This window comes from Leopardus geoffroyi, chromosome B2, assembly GCF_018350155.1.
Source record: "Leopardus geoffroyi isolate Oge1 chromosome B2, O.geoffroyi_Oge1_pat1.0, whole genome shotgun sequence".
In the NCBI taxonomy this organism is placed as follows: Eukaryota; Metazoa; Chordata; class Mammalia; order Carnivora; family Felidae; genus Leopardus; species Leopardus geoffroyi.
This window is the reverse complement of record NC_059332.1, coordinates 17,488,013-17,511,056: the sequence shown is the minus strand read 5'-3', so window position 1 is coordinate 17,511,056 and position 23,044 is coordinate 17,488,013. Positions and strand designations below refer to the sequence as shown.

General features: G+C 43.8%; 1 protein-coding gene across 3 annotated transcripts in view; it reads right to left on the bottom strand.

Annotated features, from left to right (window-relative positions):
- NEDD9 (neural precursor cell expressed, developmentally down-regulated 9) overlaps positions 1-23,044 on the bottom strand; it is a 186,311-nt gene that overhangs the window by 26,385 nt on the left and 136,882 nt on the right. For 2 of the 3 annotated variants that reach the window (XM_045497402.1, XM_045497401.1), the window contains one exon: positions 2,804-3,250. In XM_045497402.1, the coding sequence (XP_045353358.1) occupies positions 2,804-3,250 (447 nt within the window). Of the gene's footprint in view, positions 1-2,803; positions 3,251-3,428; positions 3,465-23,044 lie in introns of those variants that run through there. The other variant, XM_045497400.1, reaches the window with a different exon arrangement.

Below are 23,044 nucleotides of genomic sequence, written 5' to 3'. Positions count from 1 at the left end.
GAAAGGGAGAGAGAAACAGCAGGAGTGAGAGCGAGCAAGAGAGAGAAGGAAGGGGGAGGGAGGGAGAGAGGAGAGGAAGGAAGGAAGGAAGAGAAGGAGAGGAAAGGAAGGAAGAAGTTCTTCCTCCTCAAGCCCATGGGGCTTCACGCCAGTGGCCCAGTGGACAGGATGGAGGCAGGCAGTGTAGGGAACCAGAGGCACTAAAATGACTTTCAAGGTGAGGCCAGGATATTCTGTAGAACACTTGGTGTTTGGCAGGGAGAAGCCAGGACTAGTCCATCTGCGTGGCCACGTTACCACTTCAGACCCCCACTGCTCGAAGCTTAGCACTGCAGTCATCGTCTACTCCCCAGTTCTGGTAAGGTCTCCCCACCCCCCGTCTGGTTGCTCCCCCTATATGAACTAGCAGAGGTCCAATTCAGAAGCTGGCTTCCTCCTACCGGAATCGCCTACTTCTTGCTAAACATAAAATGTCCCACAGATTTTGGAATTAAGCAAACAAAACTCTGAGCTCAAGCGCACACCCCAGCATCAATCCAAGGGAAGGCGCGGTCAAAGTGTCTCCCCTTTAAAAGGATGCAGGGCCAGGGAGCAGGTCAGCAGTGCAGTTACAGCAAATAAAATGGGAAGAAGTCTGAAGGACTTTTCAGACTTGGAGCTAAAAAAGGTTGAGTCTAAAAAAGGAAAACATGTCACCTTCCTGCCAAAATAAACTGTGATGAAAGTTTAGACCCCACCACCTTTCAGCCAAGCATTTCCTGTTTCGGCCTCCCTTGTCCGCCTCAAGCTAGCTCAGATGAGGGAGAGCTATTTTTAAGGTGCAAACAACCAGGAATAAAAATGAGAGAAGCTATTTATTTAGAGTTACACCTTTCAACTGTTCTGTTTTTCCCTCTGGAGCTAGAGGCTTGGTTTGGCTTTCCCTTTGAATCTAAAGCTCCTGGGGTAAGAAGGATTTTGAAAGGTCATGGTGAAGTTGCCATGCCTCCAGACAGCGATCATTGTCTTGGAAAAGACAAGTGCCCACTTCTTGAGGAATTTCTCCTAATATACAGCTACTTGGCTTATGCAACACAGGTGCTCTTGAGCAGTGTTTTTGTTTTAATTTTTTTTTTTTACTGTTTATTCATTTTTTTTGAGAGAGACAGAGAGAGAGAGAGAGAGACAGAGCACGAGTGGGGGGAGGGGCAGAGAGAGAGGGAGACAGAGAATCTGAAGCAGGCTCCAGGCTCCGAGCCATCAGCAGCGTCTGACATGGGGCTCAAACTCATGAACTGTGAGATCATGACCTGAGCCCCGCCACTTAACTGACTGAGCCACCCAGGCGCCCTTCCTGAGCAGTGTTTTGTAATACATTCCTTTTGTATAAAAGGTGATTTGGAAATACACTCTTGGCTTTGTTATTTATGGAATCCAACAGTGATTCTCCCCCCTTTTTTGTCCAACAGAGCATTCCATTATCACGCAAATAGACATTCCATAATTTACAGGGGTTTTAAAATTCTTTGTATTAGATTTTCTTGAGGCAGGGGACATGTATACGTAGTGTTCTTGGAGCAGCAAGCTCGCTCTGCTATCTAACTGCGTCCTCCCTTATTTCTTATTCCATTAAATCAGTCCATTCTTAATACCAAACCTCAAAGGACCCATTGTAGACCCTTGGAATTTGCCAGTAAAAGAAAGAGAAAAGCCTCCCTTGTACTGTTTACATAGGCGTGGCCTTGGTATTGGCTATCACCCCCATAGTTCACCAACATTATTTTCTTTCCCATGTGTATTTCCACCTGACATTACAGTTTTTTTGTTTGTTTGTGTGTTTTGTTTTTTAATTTGGGCGCTACAATGTAAGCATCGTGAAGGCTTTGTTCACTTTTTAATTCACCAATGTATCACAAGCATCAAAAATATAGTAAATGAAAGGAGCATGTGACTCTTGATCTCGGGGTTGTGAGTTCAAGACCCACACTGGGTATAAAGATTACTTAAAAAAATAAAATCTTAAATACACACACACACACACACACATACACACACACACGCTAAATACTTAAAATTAATTCGGTTAACAAATTTCTATTTATCTCAAATTATTGTGGCATTTTGAATTATACAGAGTGCTGAAGAGGTCCTTCCTTCCTTCCTTTTTTTTTTTTTTTTTTTTTTACATGATGCTTTCCTAAAAATTCTAGCTCTCCTGTTTTCACCCACTGGCTCAAGCATTATCATAGGAATTACTTGAAGGACAAGAGGATGTCTCCTTTCTAAATTCACTGGCATTTCTGTGTTTTAAGTTAACAACTCTGTGGGACAAGTAGGTGGGTATGATCTACTTCCAGCTCCTTTGCTCCCTTTCCTTCTGGTGGGTTCTTTGTGCAGCCAAGCCAACAGGGTCATGATTCAGCTTTTGGTGAAAGGAGAGTCCTTTCTGCATCGTTGTACTTGTACAAAATGTGGTGCCTTGGACCACTCAAGGAAGAAACAGAAAAGACTGGAAACAAGTTGAGTGCAGAGCTTAAGTAGAAAAGCAGATCTATCAGAAAGAGAGAAACAACTGAATGATCCAGTATGATCTGGAATGACACATGAACTTATCACGACACAGGAACAAAGTTTAGCTGACCAATGAATGGAAAATGGTGCAAAGCTGGTGCCCGAGATCAGGCATTTAAGTCTGCTTACTCTTTGGAAGACATACTTCCTTCTTGGCAGTTTCAAGTTCTTGTTTTGGGAACATTTCAATTTCTCTGAGTGCAATGGAAACATAAATAAGTAGGAAGAAAAATCCAGTTGGTCGCTCACTCACCTTTTTGCTTAAGTGGGGGCCGTTAGCCCCCCCAATGCTTCTCTGCACGGATGACGGTAATTGATACACATCCTGTTCCTGGGTACCATGGCTAGTGGGGACTTGGTAAATCCCCTGATGTTGGTAGGAAGGTGGCACTTGGTAGATTGTGTCTCGAGGGCCACCATGTGGGTTTGGCGCTTGATAGAGCTTCTGTTGGCCAAAGGGCTGGTGCGTGAGTCCAGAAGTAGGCTGGTCCTGACTGGAGGGGGTCTCCTGAATGGGGCCAATCAGAAGCTTCACCCGGTTGCCGGGGACAATGCCTTGTCGACCATGTAAGGAGCAGAGCCACCACCCTTCCAGTCCTCCTGTGTTCTGTTCTATGACAGTCAGGATATCTCCCTTGCGGAAGGCCAGCTCCTCGGCACACTCTGGGACGTTGTCATATAAGGCCCTTGCCATGAGATTCTAGAAGAAGAGAACAGATGGACATCGTGTTAGAATTCTAGCTCGGTCCTTTTTCACACCTAAATCCCACACTTTTATGGAGAGGCACACTTCCTGGAAAGGAGAGAAGAATGAATGTGAACAATAGTCTGTAAGGAGAAGAACAGATGGTGCAGACAAAAGACAGATACATACGTACTGCGTCTGCCACCAATGACATCAGACTGCCTCCTCGGAAAAGCCCAGAACACCACAAGAGTTCTTTCCTCTAGCGGTAGCTGCTGTGCCAAGGAATTATGGGCAGCGCCGTTAAAGAGTTCACTATACAAAACATTTTTCTTCCTTTCTTAAAGCCAGCTTGCAGAATAAAATATTCCAAGTGCTACAGCGGACGCTTCTCATTTTTTTCCCTTCACATATTGGAGGCAGAAAGAGTCAAAGAAAAGTCCAAATAACAAGCAGTACGAGTGGCATTTCTTTTTTTTAAAAATTTTTTTTTTCAACGTTTATTTATTTTTGGGACAGAGAGAGACAGAGCATGAACAGGGGAGGGGCAGAGAGAGAGGGAGACACAGAATCGGAAATAGGCTCCAGGCTCTGAGCCATCAGCCCAGAGCCTGACGCGGGGCTCGAACTCACGGACCGCGAGATCGTGACCTGGCTGAAGTCGGACGCTTAACCGACTGCGCCACCCAGGCGCCCCACGAGTGGCATTTCTATTTGGTGTGAAAATGGAAACAAACGTACAGTTATATATGCCTTGCCAGCGCTTAAAAATTCTTACTCTTAGTTGATCAAGAAGTCCTTGGATACAGGGAGAATCTACAAGCAAGCGTTTTTGGGTTTTCTTTCCCCCCCGTGGAAATCGAGCCTGGTGCATGGCGTGACAGCAGTCTCCATCTCTATATTTGACGGCAGGGAGCAATGGCAGAATTTGCCACACGTAGGTGGATGCCATCCCTTTTCTTTTTTGGTCTTTTATTTGTACCTTTCCTGAAGGCCTCTCCTCACGCTGCCACTTTTCCCCCTACTTCTTGAATCTCGCCATTCACAACAGAAACGCTATGCCTTCCCCTTTCATGGGCCCAAAACACTCTCTCCCTTTGTAAGAAGGCCTGTCTGGCACATTCAGTACTAAGCAGACAGCCAAAGTAGGCATTCAGCAGAGAGCGGGCAGGCAGTACATGCTGACATTCTTGGAAGCCTTTCAAAGACTCCGAAGATTTCATTTCTTGGCGTCAGTAATGTTTCGCAGTACGATGGCAGCCATCGCCACATGCCTGCTCCTTCCCAGCACAGAGAGGAGTCGGGATGCTATAAATTCATCACAAGCACTTGGAAAACTAAAAGTGATCTCTCTGGTGCTTCCCTAAAGTGTCTGGATGCACTTGAGTCACTGCAGTGGTGATCCTTTGTGGGAGGAGGGACGGCCTATTGGGCGGATCATGTTTGGGACTTTACATATTCGTGGAATTTTTGGCAGTTGTTGTTTGGATTTCTGCCCCCTGTTTGCTTCTCTAGAAACATGGACTTGATCTTTCAGCCTCGTGCTTTTCATTCCTTTAGAACTGACATACATTAATCATCTCCCCCTGTACTATGCCTCATAACCACAGGCTTGTGCTGTATGCCGGTCCTCTCCTCTGGGGGGCAGGGGGGCTGCGTTATGTAAGGCACCTCCCCTCTGGTCAGTACCTGGGAAGGGGTCCTACTTTTGCTGTTAATCCTCTTAGTGCAACTATTTAACCTAAGAAAAGGAGATCAAGCCATACCCAGGAAGCTTGATGATGCTTTTTAAGAATAAGGTTGCAGGGGCGCCTGGGTGGCTCAGTTGGCTAAGCGTCCGACTTTGGCTCAGGTCACGATCTCATGGTTTGTGGGTTTGAGCCCCACATTGCGCTTGCTGCTGTCAGCACAGAACTTCTGTCCCCCTCTCTCTCTCTGGGCCTCTCCCACTCTCAAAAAGAAATAAACATTAAAAAGAAAAAAGAAGAAGGTTGAAGTTCTGGTTCTTGGATCAGTTTTGAGATCCAAGAAGTCTGTGGTGTGGACAGGTGAGCAGTCAGGGAAGCTCAAGGGAAACTGGGGGGGGTTGTGTTCTAGGTGAAGGTTTTACTTAGAATTTATACGCTAGGAAACTTTGGGATTTTTTCTAACAATTAGAAGTCCACATACATAGAGATAGAATCATGCAGCATTTTATCCTGGCTTGAGGAACCATTTAAGGATGTATCATAATCCCCAAATCTCTGTTTCTCTTCTTCCATCTTTGGGTGTTCTGTAACTTAGAAGAAAAGTCGTAGAGTTACAGATGATAAGATTCTGGTCCTTTGTACCAAAATAATCTGAAGGAGATCACTCCACCAGAGTTATATGGTGGTTATAGGGTAGGGAGAGAGCCGAGCGCTCTTGTCTCTGTCCCTTGCTCTGGGGACCATGCAATGATTGGGGATGGCTGGTACGAAAGCCCCAAGATGAAATCAGAAGTGATAGAGTTAGGACCAGTTCTGTGGGAGCTGAGGGTAGATAGCTGTATGATTCTAGCGGCTACAAAGAAGGGAAAGAAGAGAAACAGAAAACTGTCTCTACTGTATTCTGTAGAAAGGCAAAGGACTACAGACCTAATCAGCATAAATAAGCTCAAGGCATGTGGAGCTGGGTCACTGCCATGGGACTCCATGAAGCACTGAAGTGGAGCATTGGACCGTGCTTGATTAGAAGCAGATAGAAATCCCCGTGTGAGAGCTGTTCTGGATGTTCTTTGTCTCCTATCCCAGTGACTTTCCCACCACCTGGTAAGCACCATGCTAATGTTTCAGATGTGCCTCAAGAACAGTTTCTCTGGGGCAACTTTCAGGGACTGTTGTCTTCACCAACGGAGGCACCATGGGTGAGTTCTCCTGACTCTTTGTCCGTGATTCCCCAGCAGGCCTCCTGCTGCCCACACAGATGAGGATTTAGGAAGAAAGCTTGGCATGACCATTGACGGCATGCACCCCAGTGCTAGCCTGACATCTCACACACAGATATTCTCAGCCTTGGCTGAACAGGAGTGAGTTGCTTAATCTCTATACAAGCTATAGAGAGAGAATCAGTGTCTACACCCATCACTCTCCCATACAGAAGGTTACATATAGTTCCAGAGACCTTTAGCAATGACCTGAACCCAGTGTCCCTGTCTTATAGATAAAAAAACAGGTCTGGGAGGCCAGTTTATCATTTGCCCAAAGCCACAATATTGGTGTCAGAGATGGGAATGGAACTATGGTCTCTTGGCTCAATTCTCTTTCCAGAACTCTTAAGCCGCCTTAGCTCAACTACACGCTGTCCTCCGAACTGGGCTCAATTCCATCGTATAGTGAGTTCTGAAGATGACAATTCTTGTCATGTCTATAGAATAAGTAGATCATTTCCCTTTGTGCCCTAACTTCCTCATCTATAAAATGAGAGTGAGGGTAACACTACCCATCTCACCGGTTTGCTATGAGGATTAAAGAAGTGAATCCAAGTCAAATACCTTAACACTGCTGGAGACTTAGGAAGCCGTTATGACAACTTATTTAATTTGCTGGGTGGCACTTTGGTCTTGGCCTCTCTCCCCACTTGGCCTCCTGTCATCAAGGGTTGAGTTCTGCTCTAATGATGCTATTATATATATATTTATACATAGCCGATCTTCCTTTTGTTCAGTTATATATCAGGAGAACTGTATCTGTCAGTATTTCTCTGAGTTAATAATGAATTGTGGACACTTGCAGCCTCTTGTGGAACATTTGCCTGTATATAGCAATAATGAAACTATTGGTTGCCCTCAAGAGACCGAGACAAAATGTTATTATTATTACTACTACCCTGATTATTATTACTGAATGAATTATGGCTACATCTCTTTAGATTCCAACAGGGTACAATCCATCAGAGAGTGGGGGGGGAAATGGGTGAGGAGCTTGGCTTTTGAAAATACTTGGCATTTTGGGGTCAAGAGTTCATTCGAGAAGATAACAGCAAAATGAACGTCATCCAGAACACAAACCATCTCATGCGAAAGTGCACAGAGTTGATGGCAGATCAAGAGTTAATTCCTCTGCCTAAGAGAAGGTGGACAGACCGCCTCCTTCCGTGTGGGAGGTGTGATTCCTTAAGGCCACAAAGTCAGAAGAGTGATTATCTGAATATCTTAGAAAAACCCAGAAGAAGCAGTTTGTCTATTGAAGATCTCCTCTTTCCCCCACCCGCCCCAGGATATTTATCTCCCAGGCAGGAAAGGTCAACACAGAAACAAACCCAGGAGAGATAAGAGAGCTATGTCATTCTATAGCCCGTTGGATGGTTAGCCTCCGCAGGGTGGCAGTTAGAAATGCAGCTAGGGCTTGGCAAAGTGCCAGAGCAGTTGGGGCACTGAAGTTGAAAGCCAGAGGAACTTCAAAAGATTACACTCCAGCTCCTTCACCTTACAAATGAGAGAAATGAGGTTTGAGGAGTTAATGATTTGCCAAGACACCTGGCAAGAAGGTCATAGAGGTGGGGCAAGAATTTAGGTCTCTTGTCTCCAGCTCCAGAATTGGGACAGTATTTAACAAAGTCATACGTGCATGCTACCAAAACCGTGGTTCTCATTAGGATTGGAAATCAGCATTGAGAGTTATAAATCCCATTTGAGGGAACCCTAATTGTAACAGCCTCTAGCACTGACCCCCACCCCAATCCTTCTTGAAACTCTCTTTTGGCTTCCATGCTTTCATGATTTCCATGAACTTCACTTCCTGGTTTCTTCTCCACTGTTGTTCTCATGACCACTCATCTTCCTTGTTCTTCACAGACTAATCATGTTGCAAAGGGATCCCCCCTGTGTTCTTTGCTCTTCTTTACATGCTCGCTCTCTACGGAGAATCTCATCCAGACCAATGGCATCTGAACACACAGATAACAGATCCATAGCTCCAGCCTAGATAGGTCTTCTGCACTCCATTTCCGTATTTCCAACCGGCTAATGGGTATCTTCACCTCTAACGCAACAGGTGCAAAAACCCCTTTCTCCTGCTTTATCTCTCTTAGTTAACAGCACAGACACAGCTGCCCAAGGTAGGAAGAAGCCTCAGAGGTTTGCTGAGTCTCTTCACAATCTGGAACCCAATCAGCTTCGACCCCGCCTTTCGTCTCACTGCCTCTCCTAGTTCAGGCCCCTCAACAACCTTTTATTGGGAGTACACAACTGCTTCCCAATTGGTTCTCCTCCATTCACCCTCTTCCCCCTCAAAATCCATCCTCCATCTACCCAGAGGAGTTGTCTTTCCAAACCTATCCAGTTGTTTCCCTTTCCAGTTCTCCGTAATAGTATTTCTTACAGTATGACTTGTATTATCTCATTCACGATTGTCAACTCCTTAAGTTCAGAGAGGCTGCCCTATTTTTTTTTTTTTTTTTTTTTTTTAGCATTTCCAGAACTTCATTTCAGTGTCTGAAGCAAAATGCACATCATTAAATGTTCGCTAACCTAAAATGGGCTCCGGACTCTGTATTCCTGGTTCTCCTGGGTGAAACTGTTTTCTAGAGAATTGAGGAGGATATTTGGTTAAAATTTTATACGGACTTGGGAAGATGAACTAACGAAGCCTGAAAGATAAATAGCATGTCCAGACGTCACAGCCAGAGAATGTGGGAGATGGCAAGAGGGATAGTGCCTGCCCCTCCCTATTAAACAGGATAATGACGTAGACAGAGAGCTTGAATCTAGTGTCCACAACCACTGAGCAAACAGGAAGGCCAGGAGGAACTGACCATTAAATGATTAAATACAGTCATCTCTGGAAGAGCTTTTTCTTCCTTCAGTGCAGCGACCTCCATCTGGCAGCAGGTGACTGAACACCATTCATACTTTGCCAGGACGTTGGGTTCTGCTGTTCCTGGTTCCCAAACTATGTCTAAGGAGTGGGAATAAAATACTGGGCAACTAGCTAGTCACTGGGCACAGAGAGCTCTAAGTCATGTGACAGCTTCTACACCATCCCCCACTCTCCCCTGCCTTTTTTTTTTTTTTTTCCATTGCTATCAAAATGTCAAGAAAGCTTATTACTCCTACTGCCAGGGAAATGATCTGCTATTCCAAATACAGAGAGGTGTGACTTATAATTTCCATGACCATTCATGCTGTTCTTTGAAGAGAAATGCGACACAATGGCTGATGTGTCACCCCACTAGGACTGATAGCATCATCAATGGCCCAACTTCCTCTTATTATTTTTACTTCATTCTATATTTATCATGTAGGAGTTCCTGCCAAAGACCTTGGGGCGGCCACATGCTCAACAACATGCCTTTCCTGTACCCAAGTTCCCAAGCTTCAGCCCTGGACTCTGGTAGGGTGCATGCGTGCTCGTGTGCGTGCATGAACACACACACACACACATACACACACACACACTGGACAGATTCTGAAAAACAGACATGGTAAAGAAGGAAATGGTCATTGTCAAGGAAATCAGTCCTAAAGGAAGTAGCTAAGGAATGAGCATCATCACGGTCAGTCTCAGGACACACTGGGGAAGAGAAAGAAAGGCTCATGTGCTTTTGTGCCTGCTGACAAAAATCAGCTGAGGGCGATCAAACTGCTTCGGCTTTCCCCCATCGTCACGTTTGGGATATAGGGAAATGTGGGATTTCCTCAAAGCAGGTAATAGTCAGCCAACGTGGATATCTATCTACAAGTGTCTGGATTTCAATTCTTGGAATACTTGGTTTACACCTGGGTTTTTTTCATTGGATGATCTGGACTGTTGAATGTTTGGAGTTGAATTCCTGGAGGCTGTTAATTAACGTAGCAGACATAAGACTTTCAAGTTGAAGCATTAGAAGATATGATACATATCACTTCTGGGGTTTATTTCTCAGCAATATGTGTCGACTGCAGTCTGACATGGTGTTTGTTATGGGATTTGAACTACCCATGGCAACGCAGCAGCAGAATTTCCCTAGTTATGCTTCTGATACCTGGGGTGGGGTGACCAACATATGCCACAAAGATCCCTCTGGCACCAAGACCACATTTCATCCAATGATATTCATTTTCTGGGAAGTGCTTCTAAACCCCTATGGTGGTCACAAAGCTTCCATGAGTGTCTTGAGCTTTCTGAACATTCATGTCATTTACTCTGCCCCAAGTCCTCACATTTTCTTGGATTTTCTAGCCTTGTGAACTCTACCTATAGCATTCTCTTTTAAGCATTTCTGAATGGAAGATGCTTGAAGAAACCTGACATTCGATACCTGTTCTCCCAAAGGTACTCTTTGACATACAGCAACCCTGATAGGCACCTTGGGGCTGCACCCTGTGCGTGGTCACCCCAAGGCACCCAGATTTGGGAATCTTAACGTCTCTTCCTTCCATTATTGGTCTATTCCCATTTGATGAGGCATCATTTAGAACCCGTATTATTTTGGTGGTTCACATACCAGAGTGATACCAATTGATGATTGGTGAGAGAAAATGTGAGCTTCTTTGGCAATTTGGATATTTGGATCTCAGAAAGAACTTTCCATCTGACCAGATTTGGTCACATCATATGGACAGCATAGCTGTGATTTTAAATCAGTGTTTCTTCAGATGCTAGTTTCTCTTCCTTCCCTGCACTAGAATGAATGCTACCTATTTTCCCTTGATTTAAGGTTGATATAGGAGAGAAACATCCATAGGACAGGATTTGTTTATCATGAAGCCAACAAAAGCCTGGAGCAAATCCTTTGTTTCATCTAAGAAAAATTACAAATGGGTTGTTAGGGAGGCATGCATGTGTGTGTGTGTGTGTGTGTGTGAGAGAGAGAGAGAGAGAGAGAGAGAGAGAGCGAAAGAGTGAGAGAAACTTCATAGTCAACTTCTATTATTTCTTGGCCAACTGTGGAGGATGAATTTGAATCCTGAATCCTGACAGTTATTTGAGAAAAATAGTGAGAAAGGAGCATTTCCTCACAACTCTGATGATCATGAATAATACATGTGTCTTCAGGAGCTCAATTTTCCATCCTCCGTGGTCTTTGAGATTGTTTAAAGCAACTCCAGAGGGTCTTAAAGAAGGTGGAAGGGAACCTTCTATGTCTTAGAACCAGAAGTCACCCATAGCTTGACCAGAACCAATTAGACTAGAATTTTAGACTAATAAGATTCTAGAGATCATTCTAGAATCTTGTTTTACAGCCCCGGGGATCACCTATGATATTAGCAGCAGAGCCAGAACTAGCATCTGGTTCCCCTCTTAATCTAGGATTTTTTCCACTGGACCAGGATGTGCTTCCCGAGAACCTTCTCCATCTTAGAATTTAGTACTGTTGCTATTAAGCCTTGGACTTTATAAGCATTTGTCCCAGGTTGCCTGGTTTTGATAGATTTAAGTATAGTATATTGGCAAAGGATCAAAAACATGGGGCAGGCGCAAACTCTTTTCAGGGTTCTGTCCCTAGATAAATCTGACAGGCGCCATATAATGATGAAGGCCTGACACCCACTCACCCAAAACATAGGTTTTATTAACAATAAAACAACCATCTGGACTTCAGCCAACATTACAGTGTTGGCACGAGATCACATCTATCTGCCTGTCTAGACAAATCCGTTCAACATCCAGGTACTTGGGGGGAAGTGAAATGAGAATTAAGTTATAAAGGAGTAGGAGACGCCAGTCCACTATATTACCACTATTATAATACCACTATTATAGTAGTTGTTTATTTCCCCAAACAGGATCATTTCTTAAAAGTCAAAGCGCAAAAGCTATCACATCTAATAAATTATTTGAAAGAAGGGAAAGGTCTTACCATTTTTTACATTCTCACGTATCTTCCGGCACCAAGGGATGCAGCTCTTAAGGTATGATATCTAAACCCACCAATACAGGGGCGCCTGGGTGGCGCAGTCGGTTAAGCGTCCGACTTCAGCCAGGTCACGATCTCGCGGTCCGTGAGTTCGAGCCCCGCGTCCGGCTCTGGGCTGATGGCTCAGAGCCTGGAGCCTGTTTCCGATTCTGTTTCTCCCTCTCTCTCTGCCCCTCCCCCGTTCATGCTCTGTCTCTCTCTGTCCCAAAAATAAATAAACGTTGGAAAAAAAAAATTTAAACCCACCAATACAAATATGTACACATTCTGTCAACTCTGGTCTGTCTCCCAGCTAGAACCCAGCTGACACCTCGGATGCCCCTCTCAAATCTTTTAGATGTCACCTCACCTAGGTCAGCTGCCTGAATGCTATTATCCCACTTCACATGCAAGGTCCTCAAAGAGTTTTTAAAAATGGATCAGTATACTTGGCTGAAAGGGTATCTACAACCATATGCTGTCAGCATTGCACCTGCAGAGAGGTCTCCAGAAAGAAACTTCAGATGCTGTAGCTTCTCAGCTAGAACAGAGAGGAAAGATGGCAGGAGCAAATGGAATAGAAGAAAACCTCTAAATGAAATTATTCAGTGGCTAGGTATATAGACAAACACCTACATGTATGTATTATTTACCAGTTTATTAGAATAAGAGAGCTTTCTTCAAGGCTCAGTGCTAAATGCATGTTTATTATTATATATATGTCAACATAAAATTATATATATGCATTATATACACACACAGCAGAGGAAGGCTTCAGAGAACTAAAGTTGTCTTAGAGACAGTCTGATGGCTTTATATATGGCCCGAGTGAGACCCCGTGCTTCTTAGTATTTGATGGTATTCTCATGAACAGATTGGGGCTACGAATTTAAGAGGAAGCTTCCTCTTGCTTAGGACCTCTTACATGAAGCACAACCCCAATCATGGTAAAATTATGGCAAACAGTTCTAGGGCTGTCTTTTTGTGCTTCTGTCACATAAAACCAGTAGGGCAATTATTTTTAAGCAGAAGGGAGTAGGGGAGATTAGACTGGTGATTCCTAACTAGGGGGATTTGGGGATCTGGCAATGTTTGGCGACATTTTTGGTTGTCACAATGTGTGTGTGTGGCTGGTAACCAGTGGGTAGAGGCCAGATGCTGTTAGACATCCTGCAATGCACAGGGCAGTCTCCCATAACAAAAAATGATTGAGCTGTAAAAGTCAACCGTGCTGAACGGAGAGCCCTGGATAGAGGAAGGGACACTTACTGAACTGAAGGAATCTAGTCTCAGGCCTCATACTGTAAGATCAATGGCAAGGAAATCACACCTTTTGTGCTTCTGTCTCCCCACCTGCAAAATGGGGATAATGAACATGTTCTTGATATTATGAGAAGTCACGGAGTCATATACGCCAAGCGCTCTGATTTCTTCAGAAGAAAGGCTCTGTCTAAAATCAAAGCACAGTTATTATCACTGCATTATTATGAGCTCATGAAATTGTGTCTCAAGAACTGTAGTCCTCCCTCTCAGGGGAAAAAAAAAAAAAAAAAAAAGATTCCTCCGGGAAAAGAAAACAAACCAGAAATGATCTCATCATGATTACACCTGCCACACCAAAAAACAGACATAGTTCAGAGAAACTAAATTCTTTCCCTGCAGCAATGAAATAAGCTGCGTCTGTAATTAAGATCTTAATAAGGGAGGCAGGAGGATTGATGCAGACACTGCAGGCTATAAGGCACAGAGCTACCCTGCCAGGTTTAAAGCAAGAACAATTGAAATACAACACCCCTCACTGCTTAATGCTCCCAGGTGTTCTCAGTACAAGTCCATATTTCAAAAAGGGTTTTCCTTCATTTCTAGAGATGCCTGTTTCTGCAAGGAAAGAGAAAAGAACCAACCAATTATTTATAAGTAAATATTATTGATGGCTCTCTGTGAAAAAATGTGTCTGAATTCACTCTAAAAAAAAAAAAAGCACCTCTTAGATAATTTCCTGTCAAAGGGCTGGCATAAGGGAAAAGGGATAATGCCTTCAACAGTTGATTGATCTCTGGAACAGCCCATGTTGACTGTCTCGAGTGACCATGTGTTCCTGAACTTTCTAAGACAGTCCCAGTTTCAAATATCTTTCCCATTGTCAGACCATATGTCCCACGGTTGGGTGTGTGAAACATGGATGCACATCCACAGAAATTATATATATTTTAAACTAAAAATAAAAGATAGGCGTGCAAGTATATACTTTGCTAATGGGTCTGCCTTGGTTGAGTTTAGGATTTGGGAGGAAAAAAAAGGTGCCGATAAGAGGCTTTGATTCAGTCAATGGATATCTTCTGTAATTGACAAGCTGATCTTTATAAGGAAATGAGATATATTCCAAGGCCATCTGGGCCTCTGCGAGATTGTCTAGAAATCTGGCTTCCCAGCGAGTAGGGTTAAGAGAAGGAATGCCGTTGGGCTGACTGTATTCTTTTTGCTCCTTCCCCTGACTTCCATTTAAAGTCACGCTCAGGGCGCCTGGGTGGCTCAGTCGGTTGAGCGTCCGACTTCGGTTCAGGTCATGATCTTGCGGTTTGTGAGTTTGAGCCCCGCGTCGGGCTCTGTGCTGACAGCTCAGAGCTTGGAACCTGCTTCAGATTCTGTGCCTCCCTCTCTCTCTGCCTCTCCCCTGCTCACGCTCTGTCTCTGTCTCAAAAATAAATAAAAAACATTAAAAAAAATAAAGTCACGCTCAACACACTTAGCTGTGAGTGCAGAAGGCTGGAGAATCGGAGAAGAGCACGTAAGTTCTAGCCCAGAGGGGCACTCAAGGAAGAGAGGACTTCAAAATTTTGCTGTGCCAATGCCGTTGTCATTGGTAATGCAGTACTGATGGTCCACTATAGCCCATTTCTTGCCAAGCTTGGACCCATAACACAAACAAGTAGTAACCAAAAAACAAAAACAAAAAATCATCACTGACCTGTCCTGATAGACACTAAAGATTCTGAACTCCAAGAAGCCTGGAGTGTTTAGAAGTCTACTACACTAGCTTCCCAGTGTACTGGTCCTGCTTGTTATGGTGATTTGGGGGTCGGGTGGGGGGTTGCATTCCAGCTCATTCTTTTGGTAGAGTGCAGGGCCGGGCAACAGAGAAGCCTAGATGCGCCCTGAGATAGCCACATCCCCTGTGGGAGTGAGGTGCTAAGTTAAGAATAACGGACTGAGTACCACAAATCAATGAGAATAAGGCTAATTCATATAAGAGCATAAGGTTTCCACGTAACTAAAAAAAAAAAAAATCAGGAAAAATATTAAGGGCACATCATTGTGTCTAAATACATATTGCTTTAATAAATAGAACGATCTGGTTTAAATCTTAACCTTATATGCTTTTTGGTTGCCGCACCTTTCTGTCTAGCTTCACAAATAATCCCCCTTCAAACACACACACACACACACACACACGAGTAAAGAAAGGAATTAAACTCAAATTCAGAAGATCGTATCAAACATTTTTGTGCAATGTTTGCGCTTTTACGTATTCACAGTTGCTCAATCCTTATTTCTGGTAAGCATAGGCATCAACATGTCATTAAGGAACATTTCTGGTAACGTAACTATTACCTTGACATGTTAGAAATATCAGGAGGAATTTTCATTTTGCAACACACACACACCATGATTTACGAAGAGCTACGACGTCTCCAAAGCAAGGCTGAGTCCTTGGAATGAGGGTCCTGAACTGTCTATTTAAACACCATTTAGCACCATTAATGGTTAGGGAGGAGGTTGGGAGGAAAGAGATGAGCTCTTCTTTAAGAATAAACTGGTATTTAGTGGCCCATGACAGGGTCCAGGCGGATGTGTTGGAATGCACGTGACTGGCGATTTTAGTATCTCCACGGTCAGCTGCCCCAGTGCCAACTTCAGGTATGAAAAGTCACTGTCACACATTATCACAACTCACACCTCTTCCATTTCCCTCGGAGTATATGTCTCAGTTCACCTCAATCTCATTGTCTACTAAAACTACCTTCTAAAAGAATCACTCTTCCCAGTGGATGGTAGGCAAAGTTCACCACCAAGGCCATTGATCTTAAAACGAAGATTCTTCAGGAAGATAGTCTTGCAGCCAGGCCATAATGTTCCCCAGGCGTGCCTCGTCCTCATTAACCAGTAAGAATGACCGCGGGGAGATGACTGGAATGCTCCAAGTAAATACGACGGAGGGGATGCCATTGATGGAGTATGAACAGAGGGTTTTTTTGGGGGAGGGGAGAGGAGGGGAGGGGAGTCCCCTTCCATGCCCATATTCTTTGCAATCATCCATCACCTAGGAAACCAGCAGCTATTCTCCTGCACTTTAAGTGGGAAACACAGTACTTCTTCCCAGTGGCCCTTCTTTATCTTGGCAAAGAGGCTTGGTAATTAAGTCTATATGTTCCTGCGGGATAATGCCAGGGGCCCAGTGGTTGGCATTTCAAACCAATTTGTTTACGTTTCTTTCTAACCCTAAAATGATCCCAAAACAGATCACCGAGGCCTCTTACTTTACATCTACATCACTAAGTGGCTGCAGTGGGATGAAGGATATAGTGTCCCCTGAACTTCTGTGTCCCTCCAATCACCTCCTTCACATTCTACTGTTGATTTTGTACACTGATAACTTTCTCTTGTCCTGTGATATTTTTGGTATGGATAAGCAATTCTAGTAAATGCTTCCTCTTAAAATTTATCTATATAATGTTTCTATACCTATATATTACATATGTCTTATAATGCATATTATAATAGCTGCCATTTTCAAGTGCCTATCGGCTAAAAACTAATGATTTCCATATATCATATCCTTACCACTATCCGGTAAGATGCGTATTATTACTCCCATTTTATAAACAAGGAAACAGGCCTGAAGTAGCAAAAGTGGGATTTGCAGCAAAACCTGGGTTCTTTCCACTATGCCATATGGCATTAAGACTTTTTTTTTTAATGTTTATTTTTGAGACAGCACAAGCACGGGAGGGGCAGGGAGAGGGAGACAGAGCATCTGAAGCAGACTCTGTGCTGACAGCAGTGAGCCTGACGTGGGGCTTGAGCTTGTGATCTCATGACCCGAACCAAAGTCAGACGCTCAACCGACTGAGCCACTCAGGTGCCCTACATGAAGACTCTTTTCAGTGGCTCTTTGTATAAGTTTGTTAGGTCACTCAACATTCAGTTCAATGTTTCTAGAGTATTGACTATGAGCAAGGTCCTATGATCTCAGGAATATCAATCTTATGAATAACAATGACGATACCAAGTCCTTAATTAATTAATGTACAAGCAGGCACGTAAGTATGCTGGTAAATCCCTGTGGCTGGCATCTGTATTTCATGTAACATCTCCAGGCCCATGGAGCACTAAACAATGCTCAACCACCTTTACCTAGTAACTGGGGTTTTGACATAGTCTTGTCACCGAGTCTTGAGTCCACACTATCCTTTCAACATCCATCAGTGCAAAGAGAGCTGAGGCTGACTAGCACTGTCTACTTACTACATGCCAGGAGCCATGGTAGGTCCTTTACATCCATGTATTATCTTACTTAGGCCTTAGAACAATAGTATGAGACAGTTACTATCCCTGTTTTACAGATAAGAAAGCTGAGGCTCAGAGAGGTTAATTTGCCAGAGGCTATATAGAGCAATGAGTCACAAGAAACAGAAATGCCTTTCTCCAAAGCCCACATTCTATCTTGTATCTACCACAAGAACATAATAGATCAAGGCTGTGCCCCCTCCAGGCTGTAAGAGATCCTAGATCATACTTTTTATTCAAGGACTTACTTGTCTAACAGTCTCTCTCTACCCACAAATAAAGGGTGGGTCTCTCATTTTCAGTGGGGCTTACTGAAAACTAGACAGCCCCGGCGGGCAATCTATGGGAGTTAACAGCTATCGTTTAGATAGCGATTTGATTAAAAGGGGTTAATAAGTAAGGACGTGCTAACAGAGCAGGGCAGAGGTGGAAAACATAAAGCCTGTTGTAGGGATTATAGGACAGTCAAGGAGACGAAGGTGTAGGCTTTTGATGGTTTTACAGAGTGGATGGATGAGGAGACCCGGCTTGTGGGAAGTGACAGACTAACCAAGTCAGGTAGGCGCAAAGAGACAGGGGCAAACGAATGGGAGCAGCAAGAGACCAAGATTTCCCACGGCAGAGTCAAAAGAGAGGAGAGAGGTAGGGGGTACAGGGTGTGCTTAAGAGCATCATGTCTACGTGGGTTGGGGAGGCGAGCCATACACAAGTCTGGTGTTAGAGCAGCATAAAGACTGCTTAAATGAGAAAATGAAAGAAGATGAGGTCATGAGGGCACAAAAGGGGGAGGGAATTTGTAAAGGGGAAAAAGTGGAGAGGAAGTTTTTTCAGAAGTCTGGTGGGACGAGTAGGGGCAGCAGACAGGAAGCCACTGATGAACTCTGAGAAAAGGGCTGACGTATGTTACAGTAAGGGAAGGGTGCCACACAAATCCTTGGCATGTCCCACACTGTGCTAAATTTGGTATCATCGGAACATCCCCAGTTCTCCAAAGACCTTCAGCTCTGTGCAGATTGCCATTCAGCCCCCAAAATGGGTTTGCCCAATAAATACATGCATCCATAAACAATTAACATCTTTTGGTGTTTTTTAAATTCGTAGATCTCACCTAAGATTTAAAAAGGAGATACCGTATGTTTTCACTCTTTTGTGGATCCTGAGAAACTTGACAGAAGACCATGGGGGAGGGGAAGGGAAAAAAAAAAAGTTAGAGAGGGAGGGAAGCAAACCATAAGAGACTCTTAAAAACTGAGAATAAGCTGAGGGTTGATGGGGGGGTGGGAGAGAGGGAAAGTGGGTGATGGGCATGGAGGAGGGCACCCGTTGGGATGAGCACTGGGTGTTGTATGGAAACCAATTGGACAATAAATTTCATATTAGAAAAAAAAAAAAAAAAAGGAGCATGAGGCAGGGCACCCGGGTGGCTCAGTCAATTGGGTGTCTGACTCTTGATTTTGGCTCAGGTCCCGATCCCAGGGTCGTGGGATCAAGCTCCATGTCAGGTTCCACGCTGAGTATGAAGCCTGCTTAAGGTTTTCTCCCTCTGTCCCTCTCCCATGCTCTCTCTTAAAAAAAAAAAAACAAAAAAAAAAAAAACGGATCATGGGAGACAGGAGTCTCTGGTTTGGATTGAGCACAGCAAATCATATCCAAGGGAACAAATAACCTAAAACCAAAATGTCAAAGCAAGGCAAGAATTGGTAATTATACAAGTCACAAATGACCACGTTGATTTCACTGAAGTCCCTTGATCATCTCTTCTCAACCTAGCTTGGGAAAATAAAAGTATTTTCAAAGTCCTCCCAAAAGCTTTTAATAGGACACACTTTGTTTGCCTGCATCCAGCCAGAACACAGGGATCTGAATTTCAGCATGTAGGTTTCTTATTTGTATCATGGGTTCTACCTATTCTTTTATCTTCACTCAAAACGTTTAAGAATGAATTTGTTGTCAACCATGCTTCAATTAAAAAAAGAATTTGTTGAATGGGAGACTCGATTCATCATTTAGAATTTTCGTGTAGGCACACGGGGTTCAGAAATTTGGCAAAGCCACAAAAGCTGCTCAGCTCTTAGAGATCAGACAGGCAGTGCCTGCTGAGCTCTGACCAGGCCTGGGCCTGCACAAAGTGGGCGGGGTCTCAGGCTTCTGCTCAAACACAGCTGTGCACGGATCCTTCCATCACCCTCCTGGCAGACAGCGGCAACAATCTGCCTCCAGACCCCTCGGAAGGGGAGCCTTCACTGAGCAAGCCGCGGCCATTGAGGCACAAGCTCCTTCAACGACCCCCCAACCCCCAATTCAGGACATGCTTTTTGTATATTCTGAAGAGCTTGTGGAAAACTCTTAGTAAGTGAAGGGCCTATAATTTACTATCACAGAACCTCAAACTGAATGAAGCCTTTTAGGAGAAACGGAGCATTAAGTGCATAGGAGACAGCAGCCTTCCCATGAACAACAACCACAAAACATAAAATGAAATAAAGCTAGACTAGTCGTTGCTCACCAAAAAGTTTGTGAGGCATAGCTTACGCTCCCGGGCTCTCAAGATTATTATAAATGCATTAACTGGCTGGCCTGGAGCTATGTGTCTAAGTGCAAATGAGTGGAGGTTAGCCTGTCCTCTGGTTACGATTCCTGAAGTAGCCAAACCAGATAATCTGGTTAAAAAAATCTTATAGTGGCTGAATTATAAACCTCTCGGTGAACAGAAGTCTGACTGTGCTAGGTTTATAGTGTGTAGAGCAGCACAGTGTTTAAAAGATCATTCCTGACTCCAGGATTTTACAATCTAATAACTATCTGGTTTTATGCCCTAAGTGGCTCAGATTAAACAAAGAACTGCCAAACGTGCAATTCACTTTGCTTTGTAGAGTTTCTATGTTAAAAAAAAAAAAAAATCAATCCTGCAGGAATACTTGAGATGAAATTGTTTTAAACTTCCTGGGGGACAAAACCACCAGTCACACAGAGCATTTTAGGGAGGTCACAGATGATTCTTTCTTCAAGAGTGGCTTAAAGTCACAAGTTTTGGGGCCTGATCCCTTGGGTCAATTAACAGCTCCACCGTTTTTTTTTTCAGCTGTGTGGCTTTGGATAAATTACTTAGCCTCTCTGGGCCATAATTTCTACATGTGAAAAATGAGTATATGATAAAACCCACCTCAGAGTTTTTGGAAGAGTGAAATGTGACGATCTTGTATTATCATGGTAATTCTTAATTGATATTAGTTACCAGTCTTCTACCTTTGCATCATTTCCTCTACTTAAAATGACAAAATGGTCTCCTGAACTAGAGCTGTGCATTATTTTTTCAAATTTTTTTTTAACATTCATTTTTTTTTTAACATTTATTTATTTTTGGGACAGAGAGAGACAGAGCATGAACAGGGGAGGGGCAGAGAGAGAGGGAGACACAGAATCAGAAGCAGGCTCCAGGCTCCAAGCCATCAGCCCAGAGCCTGACGCGGGGCTCGAACTCACGGACTGTGAGATCGTGACCTGAGCTGAAGTCGGATGCTTAACTGACTGAGCCACCCAGGCGCCCCTAACATTCATTTATTTTTGAGAGAGAGAGAGAGACAGAGGGGGAGCGAGGAAGTGGCAGACAGAGAGGGAGACATAGAATACAAAGCAAGCTCTAGGCTCTGAGCTGTCAGCACAGAGCCGGATGCAGGGCTCGAACTCACAAACCATGAGATCATGACCTGAGCTGAAGTTGGGCGCTTAACCGACTGAGCCACCCAGGCGCCCCGAGCTGTGCATTATTAACTAGAGAGAACCCAGGCTTTCTAAGAAAGGGACAGCAGATTGCTTCAGCTACTGGTTTATTTTATAGTCACCACAAAGTGTCAATCTGACATTTGGTCGGTCAGAGAAGTCAGTATTTTTTCTGGTGAGCTAATAAAGACCCTATATTTACATCACTTGGTAAGGGTGTTCAACACTGGTAAGACCCAGCAAAACAGGAGAGTGAGGGTTTTTCCGTGAATGCCAATCGCAGTTTATTTCGTCCGTTGCCATGCTTTGTTTCCATAAGAGTAAAATCAAAACATAATGAGGTCACTGAATAAAAGTGACTTTAGACTTTGTCACTTCTGTCACTTTCTAGATTGCAGCGCTCAATATTGATTTCAGCCATTTATACTTTCCAATAATGAACGTATGAACCTATTTTCTCTTTTATTTTCTCCCTGCAAGCTGGTTATTATGAAACTAAAGGCATTCAGTAATAGGGACAGGAGGGAGCAAAGAACTACTACAGGTTAAGTAACCACTATTCTAAACAAGGGACTGTGGAAATATAGGGCGAGCCACTTCAAGAATGGGAACTTTGCTGCCAGGTAGAAGGATTTGTTTCTGGTCGCATCCTAAAGTCAAAAGCATTAGGAATCGTTAGGATTATTCATGCCTCTGATCTTCCCTCTTGAGGCAGATAATGGAAAGCTAACAGTACAGTGATAACAAATACCTGTGTCTTCAGACAGTTGTAACCTTTCCGAGGAGGACCAGAACTCATGCATTATAATAAAGACTTTCAGCATTTAGATTTAGAGCTTTTGAGCAAGATTTATAGCTTTCGAATAAAAGATTTATCACTGAGGTTAGCCAGTGGCTATTAGCTGGAACTGAGTATTTACAACCTCACATTAAAAAAGGATGGGCCAGAAGCTAGATAATTCAGAAAGGAAGCAAAATAACTCCCAGCTAGTACAATCCCAAAGGTCAGACAGGTAATACAAATTGTCAGTCCAAAGCATAGCCACCTTGCCAACATTCATTTTAATAATAGCACCGTTGTTTCAAATCATTAGGTCTCACGTCTCTTCTAGAAGTCACGCCCAACTCACTGCAATGTGCTTCTAAGTACAGTGTCTCTGGAAGCTGCTTGCCTGATTCGATGGGGGTGCCTTAAACAAATGGGATATGCCGAGCAAATTACGATCCTTTAGCCAAAAATACGTAAAAACAATGGTGCATAATGCATGGGAAAATAATGTATCCTGAGCCTCTGTACGCTTCGGGGACAATAAGCTGACTGGACAATTCAGACTCTCAGCCCATTCAAACGCCGCTAGAAGTGTTTTAAAGAAATGGCAAATGCTCATTCGTTCTTACATCCAGGATTCATTTAAGGACGTCAGTATGCTCCATCATGGGGTGCATAAGAGTACCTCGGGCTTTTAATTTCTCCCACCAAAAGTGCATAAGGCAACCCGCTTCTCTTACCAAATGCTTAAAGCAAAGGCTGAAAACTGCTTTAGGAGCCAGTCTGAGGGGACTCAGCAGTTCTGATTCCTCTCTCATTACGGCCCTCGGCCCGTGGAGGCCAGGCCTAGGGGAGCCGCAGAGTCTTAAACTCCGCTCCGAGTTAGACACCCTCTGAATGCCAGTGGCTCCAGTGGC